The 12,312-nt window shown below is 60.0% G+C and overlaps 3 protein-coding genes across 7 annotated transcripts in view; 2 read left to right on the plus strand and 1 right to left on the minus strand.

Moving 5' to 3' along the window:
• The window catches only part of PGP (phosphoglycolate phosphatase), a 19,294-nt gene extending 16,056 nt beyond the window's left edge, over positions 1 to 3,238 (plus strand). Inside the window, 3 exon segments of the mRNA XM_035340075.1 lie at positions 4 to 194; positions 196 to 563; positions 941 to 3,238. Coding sequence (XP_035195966.1) covers positions 4 to 194; positions 196 to 563; positions 941 to 1,266 — 885 coding nt within the window. The 3' untranslated portion in view covers positions 1,267 to 3,238.
• A 559-nt stretch (positions 3,239 to 3,797) lies between these two features.
• BRICD5 (BRICHOS domain containing 5) lies at positions 3,798 to 7,639 on the plus strand. Of its 5 annotated transcripts, none has more exons than XM_035340079.1 (7): positions 3,798 to 3,937; positions 4,112 to 4,256; positions 4,848 to 4,974; positions 5,415 to 5,567; positions 5,837 to 5,944; positions 6,686 to 6,839; positions 7,153 to 7,639. In XM_035340079.1, exons 1-7 carry the CDS (start codon positions 3,904 to 3,906, stop codon positions 7,245 to 7,247), a joined length of 816 nt encoding a protein of 271 aa, XP_035195970.1. In that variant the 5' UTR covers positions 3,798 to 3,903; the 3' UTR covers positions 7,248 to 7,639. The 5 variants fall into 5 exon arrangements, with proteins under 5 accessions (XP_035195970.1, XP_035195971.1, XP_035195973.1 ...); XM_035340080.1 differs by having other exon boundaries at positions 5,448 to 5,567; XM_035340082.1 differs by having other exon boundaries at positions 3,801 to 3,937; positions 4,125 to 4,256; positions 4,843 to 4,974.
• Positions 7,640 to 7,980: 341 nt separating this feature from the next.
• On the minus strand, positions 7,981 to 12,306 carry MLST8 (MTOR associated protein, LST8 homolog). The gene is made up of 7 exons (XM_035340084.1): positions 12,301 to 12,306; positions 12,060 to 12,222; positions 11,898 to 11,973; positions 9,551 to 9,703; positions 9,236 to 9,360; positions 8,674 to 8,837; positions 7,981 to 8,146 (listed from the first exon to the last, which is right to left on the minus strand). Exons 2-7 carry the CDS (start codon positions 12,203 to 12,205, stop codon positions 8,028 to 8,030), a joined length of 783 nt encoding a protein of 260 aa, XP_035195975.1. The 5' UTR covers positions 12,206 to 12,222; positions 12,301 to 12,306; the 3' UTR covers positions 7,981 to 8,027.
• Between the last annotated feature and the right edge of the window lie 6 nt (positions 12,307 to 12,312).

Genomic DNA, 12,312 nt, shown 5'->3' on the forward strand with positions numbered 1-12,312 from the left:
CGCGCCGTGCTGGGGGCGGCGGACACGCTGCTCTTCGACTGCGACGGGGTGCTGTGGCGCGGCGAGGCGGCGCTGGGCGGCGCGGCGGCGGCGCTGGGCCGGCTGGCGGCGGCGGGCAAGCGGCTGTGCTACGTGACCAACAACAGCAGCCGCACGCGGCAGGCCTACGGCGACAAGCTGCGGCGCCTCGGCTTCCCCCCCCGCCGCCCCCCGGCACGTCTTCGGCTCGGCCTACTGCGCCGCCCGCTTCCTCCGCCAGGCCCTGCCGCCCGGCGCCGCCGCCTACGTGCTGGGCGGCCCCGCGCTGGCGGCCGAGCTGCGGGAGGCCGGGGTGCCGCACCTCGAGCCCGGCCCCGCCGCCCTGCCCGGCCCCGCGCCCGCCGACTGGGCCCGGGCGCCGCTGGACCCCGCGGTGCGCGCCGTGCTGGTGGGCTTCGACGAGCACTTCAGCTACGCCAAGCTGTGCCAGGCGCTGCGCTACCTGCTGCGCGGCCCCGACTGCCTGCTCGTCGCCACCAACCGCGACCACCGCCTGCCGCTCGAGGGCGGCGCCGCCATCCCCGGTGCGAGACGGGGGCAGAAGGGGCCGGGGGGGAGGCTTGGGGGGACCGGGGGAAGGGGGTGCCCGGGCGTATGGGGGTGTCCGGGCCGGGGGAGGGGCGCCCAGGACCACCCTGGTCCCCCCAGCACCCGCTGGCCCTGTTCCTGGTTTCCCAACCTCTCCCAGAGGCAGCAGAACCGCTCCTTATCCTTCACCTCACCCCCCCTTTGCTGTACTTTGCTCCCCTCTAATCTCACGCCAGCCTGTATTACTGCAGGAAGCTGTCAGGTTATTTCTCTGGAAGGCCAGCACGTCCCATCCCCGAAGCACTGCGGGGTTCTGCGGGGGTGCTGCCGGTCCCCTGCAGCCTCTAAGCAGCGCTGTCGCTCCTGCCCCCAGGGACCGGCTGCCTGGTGAAGGCGGTGGAGACGGCGGCAGAGCGCGAGGCGTTCATCGTGGGGAAGCCCAACCGCTACATGTTCGACTGCGTGGCCAGCGAGTTCGACATCGACCCCGCGCGCACCATCATGGTGGGAGACCGGCTGGACACGGACATCCTGATGGGCAACACCTGCGGCCTCACCACACTGCTCACCCTCACCGGGGTCACCACGCTGGAGGAGGTGAAAGGCCACGAGGAGAGCGACTGCCCTGCCAGGCAGAGCCTGGTCCCCGATTACTATGTCGATAGCATAGCTGACCTTCTCCCAGCTCTGGAGGATTAATAGAGCAGAACGCCGCTTTGGCAGCGGCTCCCCGAGGGGGCCCCAGTTAGTCACCTTGTGGCAGTAATGTACTCACTACGACACCACCTGAAGCTAGCAGTCCTTAGCCTTTTAACCTCTCTGTCCTCTCGATACGATTTTGTTTACATCTCAGTCTCTTAAAATGCACTTTGAAACAAAGAGGGCATTACGGCGTCACACGAGTCTTGCGGGTTTGGGGCTTTTTTAATGACAAGTAAGACATGTATCCAGACGTTTGTGGTGCTCCATACCGTGTTGTCCTCTAGGCTGAGCTGAGAGAAGTAGAGCCAACTGAGGTGAGGGAGAGAACCCGGCAATTTGCAGTGTCCTCTCCTGGACAGACTGTGGCTCAGCCTGGTTTATTCAGGGAAATGACTTTTGGAGCGTGTAGTAACTTAGCAGCTGTGTTTGGAAACGATTGCAGGGGCTGACGGAATTAGTATTTGCCCTTTGATTGACTTTTTTGGATGGGGTCATGTTCAGCAGCACAGCCCCCTGTAAGCGTGACTTCGGGTCGCAGGAGCTGTAACCAGTCCCCTTCCGCGACCGTTACAGATTGCACTTGTGATGCAGGTTGGGGTGATTCCGCACGCAAAACACAAACGATGTCTCCTGTACGCTGTGTTTGTCCCAGTGCTGGGTGTGTGTGAGGCACGTGTACGTACAAGAGCTGCCCCGATCCTAACTATGTATCAGAATATATTTAAAGTATAAATCTAAGTATAGCATATGATAATATATCTCGTCTCCCAGAAGGGGAAGGTAAGAGGAATGTACTTCACCGATCACAGTAGTTTGACTTCTCGTAAGCTTTTGCGTTTGGTGATGCAGAAAGCTTTTACCACGTAGGACTGTCCCTCACTGCTGCTGCTCCCCAGAAGCGGCCGGCTGGGTTAGACACCACGCTGGTTCCTGTACTTCCCTGCTGCCTCAGCACCTGAATAGCGCCTGCCTCGGCTTTAGCTGCAGGGTGAGTTTGGACTCGGTCTGCAGAGGATAGATGTAGTACCCGCATTACAGCTCTCTACCAAAATAAACCTGAAAGAGTACTGGCTATGTACGACAATAGCACGGGCTTCCTTTAAATGTCTGATCTTGAGATCTTCCTTGTGTGTCTGGCCTGGCACCAGCTGCTTGTCTGAAGAAGAGTGCTTGCTTTGCTCAGGTGATGATTTTAGTTAGATCCCTAGGTACGTTTTAGGTGATGCACAGCTCAGGCTATGGGATAGATTTTTATGCGGGCTGAATCAAAGGCCACAGTTCAACGCTTTTGTATTACAGAATTAAGAAAAATATATATGCAAATAACATTTTTTTCTATAGATTCAACTATTGGTAGTTACATTTCAATGCTGCCCTTCCTTCATCTGCCGTTGTTCAGCTGAGTCGCTCTGGCGATGCCGCTTCCTTCCCCTCGGACACTGGAAATGTGTAGCTTACCACCGTGTTTGTACAGCCGTAACCGTGGTTCCTCGTCTCTGTGTTACCACAGTGTTAGCTGGAGCTTGTAAAAGAATTCTTCCTTAACCCGGGGTTGTGTAAGGAAGCAAGAATAATCTCTTCCCTGTGCTTGACACCAGCTAGAAGGCTTATGAAAGACACAGAAGACCTCTCACTTTAGCTGGGTATCAGGGCCATGGACGTTATGGGTTTCCTGCAGGTAGGGTCTGACTCAACGGTGTGTTCTTGAGCCCACTTCTGCCTCTGGTGCTTTTAATTTCGGAATTTGTCAGGTGCACAAGTCCATGCCAGGTGGGGCGCTCAGCCTCCTCCAGCAGCACGCTGTCCCCGTTGAGGACTGATCACTACAAGGCAACCGGTACCTCGATGCCCGTGTGCTGAAATGTGTTGGTCAACGTGTCAGTCGTGCTGCACAACTGTGTCAACTTCCCGGCGGTTTTGAACCCGCTACTTGAATTCACATTAAACTTGCAGACCTGCTTTTCCCTTGCGTTGTCTCATTTTGTAGTCTCTGTGCGTGCTTTGCTGCAGCTGTGCTTGGTGGAAATTCCGGGGCTTAAGGATACGTTTGTGCTTGCCATCTGTACTCCTGTCGTAGAGTATTAGCAAAAGAAACAAAGCCAACCCTGGGCTGCGTTTGTCGGGTCTTCCCTTAATAGATGCCACATGGAGGAACTCTGCTGGGGTTTGCCTTGCCTCCGCGGGGTTGGTTATGTTTGGCTAGCAGGTCTCAGCAATAGAAAAGCTGTGACAGGGGCTCCTGGACTGCCCAGGAGAACTCAGTCTGGCCAGCTGGGAGCTCTGCTCCCCGTGGGGTATTTCTCCTCGCAGGAAATGTGTGTTAGCGTGAGGGCAGCTCATGCTGGGACCGGGACTTTGCAGCTTGGATCTTTCCCCTGGGTCGGGATGAGGCAGGGTCTGTAGGTGGAACACGAGCACGTCCGCAGCCAAGGCTTGCGGTGCGCCAGCCTGCAGGATAAACAGTTGGCTTCAGCCCACGGAGCTCCGGCAGCACAAAGTTCATGCTGAAATGTAGAAATAACCGATGACAAGGGCAGCCTGCCACTGTTCTATTCATTTCATCCCGTAACGAGACGTACCCAGTCCCACTACTAGGGACTGCCAGCAGGGAGGCCCTGCACAAAGCCCTCCGTTATGCTCCACCTGCGTGCCTCTGGTGGCTCGCCAGGTAGGCAGGAAGAGCGGTTGTTGTACCACTGACAGGATCCCTCTGCAGCCCTGGCTTTCACCCCTCCTTCCCCCTGTCCCTGCAGCTCTAAGGTTTCACCCTCCTCGCGGATCTGAGGCAGGAGCACCTGGCTGGGCGCTGCTTTGGCCGCAAGGACCACGTTCACGTTTGCAGCTGCGTGCCTGAGTTTCTCGGGCACGTTCGGCGCTCAGGACCATGCCCAGTCTGCGTGTGGTCCCGAGGCAGAGTTGCAGGAGCGAGGTCCTCATCTGAAGCGAGGATGGAGGACGGGAACAGCACCAGCAGCGCGGGCCCCGCGGTGAGTTCCCCTGCTCCCCCAGGAACTGCAGACGGAGCCCTCCCACGGTGCCTGCTTGGGGCTGAGCTCCTGCAGCTCCCGGGAGTCCTGGTGAGGTTTGTTCCTCCCCTCTCCAGGGCCCACCACCGACTCCAGCCCCCTGTAAGGCAGCTGGGTCTGCCGGCTGGGTTTCCGTGTAGGTGCTGGCGTAACAAAGCTGTGAGGCAGGGCAGGGGGAGCCGAGGTGCCCAACAGGTTGGCACTTCTGTGGCTGCACACTCATTTCCCACCGGGGGGATTTTGTTTGCTATCAGGGATCTTCCCAGCAGCCAGGTCTGGGGCTGTCACGTCCGACCGGGACTGATGGAATCGTTCCCGCAGCGGTCGGGGGGAAGGCTCACGTTCCTGGTGGTGGTCTGGGAGCTGCACAGCACTGAGGTCGATAGCTGACGGAGGCTCGAGGAGCCTGCTCGCTGTCTGCCTGCAGCGAGTCGAACCGCAGGAATTTATTGAATTTCTTTGTGCCTCAGAGAATTGATTTCTTTTTAATGGCAGAGAAGTGTTCCTTTTAACTCCTGTTCTTCCCTCGTTTTGCCTTGGCCCCCAGGACAGGAGGCTCGCAGCACAATTCCCAGGTCCACCCAGGACGTTCTGGATCATCTTGTCCGTTGCCTTGTTTTTTGCCGTCGTTGGCATCAGCATTGGGGGCATTCTCGGCTTCTCCCCCAGCCCTGCCCAGGTGAGGGATGCGGATCGGATCGGCGCAGGAGGGGTCCTGCCCGCAGCCCCGCTCCGTGCCCGCCTGCAGGGGCAGGGGGCTGGGGCTGGCCCAGGCTGCGCTGCAGGCACCAGGCGGAGCAGCTGCTGCCCCACTCAGCCCTGCCTGAAATTAGAGGAGCTCCAGGGCATCGTTTGTAAATATAGACCCAGGCCGGCATTTTGCTGAGCAGGCACGTCCCAGCGAGTCCCCGTGCTCTCGCAGCACGCTTTGCTGTACGGGCAGGCGTCGAGCCCGGGGTGCGTGGCTGTGGTGCCCAGGGGAACCCCTTGGGGGGCCTGGGGACACCGTGGTGCAGGACGTTCTGGCCTCCCCGGGTCAGCGGGGTCCAGGGAAGGGTCCGGGAGGGGAGGTGCTGTGCCGGGTGCTGCCGGCCGGGGCTGCCCTCGCTGTGTGCCCAGGCCGGCTCGCAGGCGGTGCGGCTGACGCTGCAGGGGGAGCAGGACTCGCCGAGGAACCAGACGGCCCTGGTGGACGCGTCCAGGAGCACCGTGACTTACTACGTCACCTCGCGGAGTAACCGCAGCGCCGTCGTGCTGTACGACAGCCACAAGGTGAGTGTGCCGAGGCGGGCAGGAGAGCTGCTGGGGCCTCGGCAGGAAAAAAGCAACCTGCCCCTGCTCCCCGTCCCTCTGCGGAGACCCAGGGGAGCACCCCGGGGACAAGCAGCCACGGCCTGACCGGGATGCACCGAGTGCTGAGCGAGGTGCAGCCACGGGGATTGCCACACAGAGGAAATATGAGGCAGGACCAGGGGGGGACGCCCACGGCCAGGCTCTCGAGGGAGCGCGTTGCCTGCTCTAACAGCACGGCTGCCTCCCAGGGCTACGTGTGCTACCGGCCCGCGGAGCAGCGCGCCTGCTACCTGCGCAGGATGGACCCCGGGGACCGTGAGAGCACGCGGGTGATGCTCAGCGCCTCTGAGCTGAGGGTGAGTGATGGGCACGGCCGGTCTGGGCGCCTGGAGGGAAGGGGGGGGCTGTGCTGACCGCCCTCTGCAAAGGGTGTGCCGCCTGCTGCTTCAGTTCCTGCTCAGTGCCGGGCTCTGAGCGAGTCTGTGAGCACGCAGACAACTCCTAACTTTGTTGAGAGCCTGCCTGCTGTGAGAAAGAGCAGAGCGTCAGGTCGGGCAGGGGCTCTGTCCCACAGAGGTGAACAGCAGGGCTGTCACAGCGCCCAGTCCCGCTGTATTCTGTTACCTGCTCAGAATTCTGGGGAACAAAGGGGTCTGTGAGCAGCTCACAGGGAAGTGAGTCGGCGTGAGTCACGTACCAGCCCCTCTGAACAAAGCAGCAATGGGTGCACGGATTTGTTCTGTTTCAGCAGCCAGATGCCTGCTTTGGGTGTGCCCTGCCAGCTGCTCCCCCCGTCACAGGGGCTGCTGGGGTCCCCCCAGTCCCTGCTGGGGTCCCCCCCGGTCCCTGCTGGCTGCTGCCCACCCGGCTGGGAAGGAGGGGTGCGAGGAGCCCTGGCTCCCAAGGAGAAGCAAGCTCCTGCCAGGCACTGGGGCTCCTTCATGAAAGCTCCCCAGCTTTTGCTGAACAAAAGCATCTCCAGCTGGGCTGCAAAGGGCTCTTTTGGGTGGCTTGGACATGCGAGCAGGGCTGGGGCTGAAGGCAGGGCGGGGAGGAGCAAGGTGCCCCGGGGGGATTAACAGGGCCCTTTCTTCCAGGGCGATCCCCTGCTGCAGCAGAATAACCAGACCAAGTACTACCGCGAGTTCCTGGGCATTCTGGCGGGGGAACAGGTGGACCCCAGCGGCCTGGGGGAGGCCATCCAAGCCCTGTGCGAGCAGACGCCCATCTTCTGGGTCAGGAGAGCGCAGGGTAAGTTGCATTCAACATCAGGCCCTTGCTGGCTCTCACCCCCAGCCTGTGGTGAACTGTGGTGCTGGCTGGGAGAGGCTCCGCGCCCCTTCCTCGAGCCGCGCAGCACGAGCTCCCCTCTGATGCTGTTGGCTTCATGCTTGCCACCTTCATCTTTACCAGAAGCAGCCTGCGGAGCTCTCCTGCTCTTACCTAGCTTTAATGAGAGAGGCCGTTCCCTCAGGCGTTCCACTCGCCTGGCTCCCTAGGCACTCAGAGCTGCAGGTCTGCAGAAGCACCCCTCACCTCGTTTCTGTCCTCGCTCATTCGGCAGGTCCGGGGAAGCAGCGGCTGATCTACCTTTGCATCGACATATGTTTCCCCAGCAACATCTGTGTGTCTATCTGCTTCTATTACCTCCCCGAGTAACTCCTGCAGCCACGGCTGCCCTCCCCCTGCCCTACACACTTGGATTCCTGAAAAGCCTCTGCTTTCAACAAGGAAGGTAACATGGACAACATCGCCCGAAGGCTGCCTGCTGCTCTCACGCTGCCGTTCAGGGGAGCTGAGGACAACACCAGCACTCTGCTCAGCACCGTCAGTACAGACGCTTTATTGCAGCTGTGCTTCGGGGCTGCATCTTGTACGTAGGTGCTAGGAGCTCTAGCCAGGAACCGCGGCGAGTAGCTAGTGTTTTGTGGCCACGTGCCCTGTTTGACGCGAGGTTATTAAACTTGGCGGGGGGGTTGGTTTCATAACGGTGCAGTTCTCCGAGTCAGTGTGTGAAATACACTTCCAATAAAGGGATTGCAAAACAAGAAACCAGCTACTTTTCCTCTGGGTTCAGCCGACTCCCGGTAGGCTGATTTTTTTCACTTTGGGGTACAAAACCACCCCGGGGCTGTTGGCAGCAGCCTCCACAGGGGTGCCTCCAGCTGCTCTGCGCCCAGCTCCCCTCTGTGGCACCATGCCTCCCCTTCCCTTTTGTCCAAGTGGCCTCCCGGGAGGCCAAACACGTTTCAGTCATGATCTGCTCCAAGCTGAAGCCCGGCCTCACTGCAGGCAGGCGCTGCTGCTGCAGCAAGCCCAGAGCAAGCCCTCTCCCTCCGAGGGGACGGCAACGAGCGTGTCTCATGCTCCAGAGAGGGTGCTGGCCGTTTTAAGACAAGGGGAAACAAGCAGAGGTCCTTCCTTCCACCCACGTCACCGTTATCCCAACACGCTGTCATTGAAAGCAAGGCAGACGACTGCTTTCTGGTGGCCGCTGTATTCCCTCTTGATCTCTCCTGTCTCCACGCACCACAGTCTGGCCAAGTTATCAGAGGAGGCTGCAACAGAAGGGGAAAAGATAAGGAGGAGATTGTGTTGCCCTTCAAGCTGTTTTTTTTTATTAGAAGAAAGGTTGTCCTGCTGCTTCATTCAGCAGTTCTGAGTGCTGTTGATGACAGGCAAGGGAGCTGTGCAGAGCAAGGAACTCCGGGCACTTCTGTATTATTGGGGGTATTCAGCACTTCACAGAGAAGGTGCTGTGGAAGTTACGCGTAGGTTTTGAATGGACTGTCGTGTGCAAGTACTGCAGGCAGCACTGCTACCAGGCAAGGCTGGACGCGCGAGGATCATCTGTCCATTTTAAACAGGAGGCAACAGCTGCCCTATTACAGCACAGGCTGAAAGCTGGAGGGATTTCGTGCACTGTGCGGTGGGCAGGAGACCGAGTACTCTATCGGAACAGTTTCCTCTCCTCACACACAGGCACAGCAGGGTTTGGCAGCGTCCCCCCTAGAGAACCTCAGTCCTGTGTCAGTGCCCGGCCCCACGCAGCCACACCACGGGCAGCGAGCTGTTGGTGTCCCACCTGTGACAATGTACTGGGAGTCCCCGGAGAAGGCACAGTCCCACATCCAGCCACGAGAGGTTTCCCCCGGGTTATTGCTCTTAATGCTCAGCTCTGTCATCAGAGAGAAGTTTGAAGTCCTCCAGATCTTACACGTTTGGTCTGCAGAACACGTAGCCAAGAGCCTGCAATGAGACACGCACAGGTGACCCAGTTAGTCACGGTGTGCCTAAAGCCTCTCGTTAGTCTGGAACAGTAACTGGAGAGCTGTGCTCTTTGCAATTGGATGTCTTTATCCCTGCACCATCTGCCTTACGCGTTCAAGCTGTACTGACCCGGTGAAGGAGCACACCAAGTTCCCCACTTGCTCCTGGAGATCAGCAAGTGGAGCCCAGCTGTGAGCCCAGCGCGTGCCTGGGAACCCGCAGAACACTGCGAGACCCCGGGGACACCCCTGGGACACCCGGACCGCAGCCCCCCACTGGTGTGACCGCCTGTCCCGCTCCCCCCGGGGCCCTGCAGCACAGAGCCAGGGGCACGGCCGCTCCCGTCGGGGCTGGGCGAGGGGCTGGCAGCCACTCACGTGGAGTCGGGGCTGAACTTGCACTGCAGGGCGTAGCGGTTGTGCGCCGGGATCTTGGTCTTGGGGATCAGCTGGGTCACCTCCTCTCCGATGCCGCCCGTCAGGTTCCACACGTAGCAGTTTCCCTGCGGGGAGATGGGGTCTGTGGCCAGGCTGGTGGCCCCCACCAGAAGCAGCCTGGACTCCCTGCGTCCCACCACAGCACGGGAAAACTCCACCGTATGTGGAAACGGGGTGCTCTGCCCACGTGAGGATGTCCCAGCTGGAGCACCCCACCCGTACATCGCGCCCCACGCCGGGGCTGTCGGTGCTTACCGAGCTGTTGACAGCCGCCATGTAGCTGGCATCGGGGTCGATGTGCACTGAATTGACAGAAACCTCGGGCTCTGGAATCAGCTGCTCGTTGTGGTCCGTTTTCAGGTCCCAGATGTGAATGGCACCACTCTGATCGCCCACAATCAGCTCAGCCTGCGAGAAAACAGCAACCTCTGGGAACCCCCCCCAGAGCCGAGTCCCAGCACATGTCCCTGCGGCAGCAGCCGGTGCCTTGCTGTGATCTGAAGCACTGGGGTCCTCTTCTGCCTGACCATTCCCAGCACAGAGCTGGGTCCCTGCTCGCTGCTGGGTACGGTGTCAGAGCTCCAGCTCCCAGGCAGACAGCAGCCTGCTGATCGCCCTGAGCACCGAGAGCAAGCCGGGTATCGATCCCACGTTACGCTCTGCAAAAAGGATGTTTACCTTTGCAGAAGTGGTTGCTAATTTTACAAACCCCAGAACAGACAGCAGGTGCCTCATTTGCAGCGCTGTTGTTCAGCTGCTGCTCCAAACAACATCCACAGAGGCCAACTGACTTTCAGCACGTCTGAGAAGCGGGCATGAGGATGCAGGTTGGCCAGCGAACAACTGAAGCGCTCAAGAGCATACAGACACCTGAAAAACATGAGCCTAGATAGGTTTTTCTCTCCCTCCCCTTCTCCGAGAGGGTAAGGACAGGAGCCAGCTGAAGGGCAGGAGCTCTGGCTCTGATCCCTGCTCAGCCCAGCAGACAATGCTGGCAGCTCTCCATGCAAACCGGGGCTTTTATCGACAGACTTGCACTGCCCGTGATTTTAGCAGCATCCCTAGAGGAGATCAGGTCATCGGGCGCAGCTGATCCTGTACCCACGAGCAACGGCTTGTTTCTGGGGAAGACAATCATCCCTCGCTCTTTTTAGCTGACTGTGGTGCAGGGGCGTCTCGTGGACACCTCAGTCCTTAGCCCACCCGCAGCAAGTGCGAGTACAATTGCTGAAGCCGTCATGGCTTTGCCCAGGCCGCGAGAAATCCCTCTGAGAGCTGAGCCAGCAGCGCTGCAGCGAGGAGTTGGGCGAAGCCACCTGAATAAACACTGCCACCTCTGGGCTAATTAACTCTGTCCTGCTCACAAACCAACGCTTCTCTGGCAACTCAGCAGCACCGTGGCCAGGGATTATTTCAGGTTTATCATCGCTATTTGTTTTACTGCAATGCGTTCTCACAGCACTACAGGAGCACCAGCAGCGTTTGGGTGAAGGCTGGTCTAAATAACCGGTCTCAAATTCAGTCCAAAACTCAGGATTTGCAAAACTGAGCCCTTGCAAATCAAAAGCAAATAAACATCTCTGTCACTCATCTTTTTAAAAAGGTCTGCTCTTGAGACACACAAACCTCGCACTGCCACGTCTGCAACTCCAACCCCGCAGCCCCATGCACGCAAAACGGGCCGGACGTGCTGCTAACGCTGCACCGATACGCACGGATTCCTGCTGCCATCTCCTCTAGCGTCCTGCACTCATTGTAGGCTTTGTTTCCTTAGCCCAAGCAACCCTGGGGCAGCTTTTGAACCAACTGGTGGCTCCCCAGCAAATCCAACGGGAGTCACGAAGGAAACGGGCTGTGGGCCTCTCTGCTTTTCCTTGCCAGCAGCGCTAGCCGCACAGCCTCCCAGCCCGCCCCACGCCGCCCTCCCATCGCACTTGGTTTTATTCGTGGGGAGGTCCCCAAGGGTGTGACGAGAGGCTGACACAGCCACTACGCTGCCCCAGTGCAACAGCCTGCAATTAGCACAAACGAGCTGAGCAGAGGCACCCCCACACGACCCACGAGTCAGCCTGCAGCAGGTGCAAAACAAAAGGGGCGTGAGCCCAGAATGTCTGCTCACCCACGGCCCCTCCTGGGGACGTTTGCTTCCCCGTGCAAGCCAGGGGCAGGGACGTGCTCTGCCTGCACCGCGAGGCTGTCCCTGCTCCAGCTGCAGCCCTGGGAGCAAGAAGCTGCCACAGTGCCACCAGCATTGCCGGCCCTCCTAGGGCTGAGCGATGCTGCTGGCTGCTGAGCATTTGGGTGCCCGCTGCCTCCCCCAGGCCCAACGGCGCTGAGGGGTTGGCAGAGATGGAGCTGTACGGTTCTGAACCCAGCTGTGCCCTGCATGTGGCTGCGAGCTACTGCCCATCTCTGTGCACCACCTTGCTGAAGGCCTGCTCCCAGCACCCATGGCAGCACCGCCTGACCCCCGCAGCCAGCGTCATGCGCCCAGAGAACACGTCTTGCTGCAGCTCCACCACAAAGCTCCGCAGCCCCCCGGGCTCCCCAGGAGCAGCGCTGGCAGCGGGAGCTGGGAAGTCAGAGAGGAGCCGGCACTCACCTGGTTGGGGTGCAGGCAGACGCAGTTAATGGGGGCGTTCACCTGGAAGATCCGCTGGCACTGGAGGTTGCGGGACCTGCAACGGAACGATGCGGAGGCGTCGCAGCTCCCCTGGGGCAGCCACCCGGCCCCACGGTGGGGGAGCACAGCCGTGCTGCCCACCTGAGGTCCCAGATGCGCGCCATGCAGTCCTCCCCGCCCGTGTACATCCAGCGGCCGTCCTCGTGGAAGCCCACCGAGGTGATGTTCTTGCTCACGCCGTCGTAGTTGATGACGGGGTTGGGGTTGTTGGAGTTGAGGTCGTACATGCGGATGTGCTGGTAGCCTGCGGCACCGGGCGGCGCTCAGCGGGGCGGGGCTGGGGGGAACCGGGCCCCGCTGCCGCCACCGCCCCGGGGCTCACCTGCGGCCGCGA

This window comes from Oxyura jamaicensis, chromosome 14 (genome assembly GCF_011077185.1).
Source record: "Oxyura jamaicensis isolate SHBP4307 breed ruddy duck chromosome 14, BPBGC_Ojam_1.0, whole genome shotgun sequence".
In the NCBI taxonomy this organism is placed as follows: domain Eukaryota; kingdom Metazoa; phylum Chordata; class Aves; order Anseriformes; family Anatidae; genus Oxyura; species Oxyura jamaicensis.

Coding starts and splice junctions, on each gene's coding strand:
- BRICD5 (XM_035340079.1), top strand. CDS start 3,904: ATGCTCCACCTGCGTGCCTCTGGTGGCTCGCCAG. Junction 4,257..4,847: donor CCAGCAGCGCGGGCCCCGCG/GTGAGTTCCCCT, acceptor CCCCCAGGACAG/GAGGCTCGCAGCACAATTCC. Junction 4,975..5,414: donor TCTCCCCCAGCCCTGCCCAG/GTGAGGGATGCG, acceptor CTGTGTGCCCAG/GCCGGCTCGCAGGCGGTGCG.
- MLST8 (XM_035340084.1), bottom strand. CDS start 12,205: ATGTACGACCTCAACTCCAACAACCCCAACCCCGTCATCAACTACGAC. Junction 11,974..12,059: donor GCGCGCATCTGGGACCTCAG/GTGGGCAGCACG, acceptor GTTCCGTTGCAG/GTCCCGCAACCTCCAGTGCC. Junction 9,704..11,897: donor TCTGCCTGCACCCCAACCAG/GTGAGTGCCGGC, acceptor GTTTTCTCGCAG/GCTGAGCTGATTGTGGGCGA.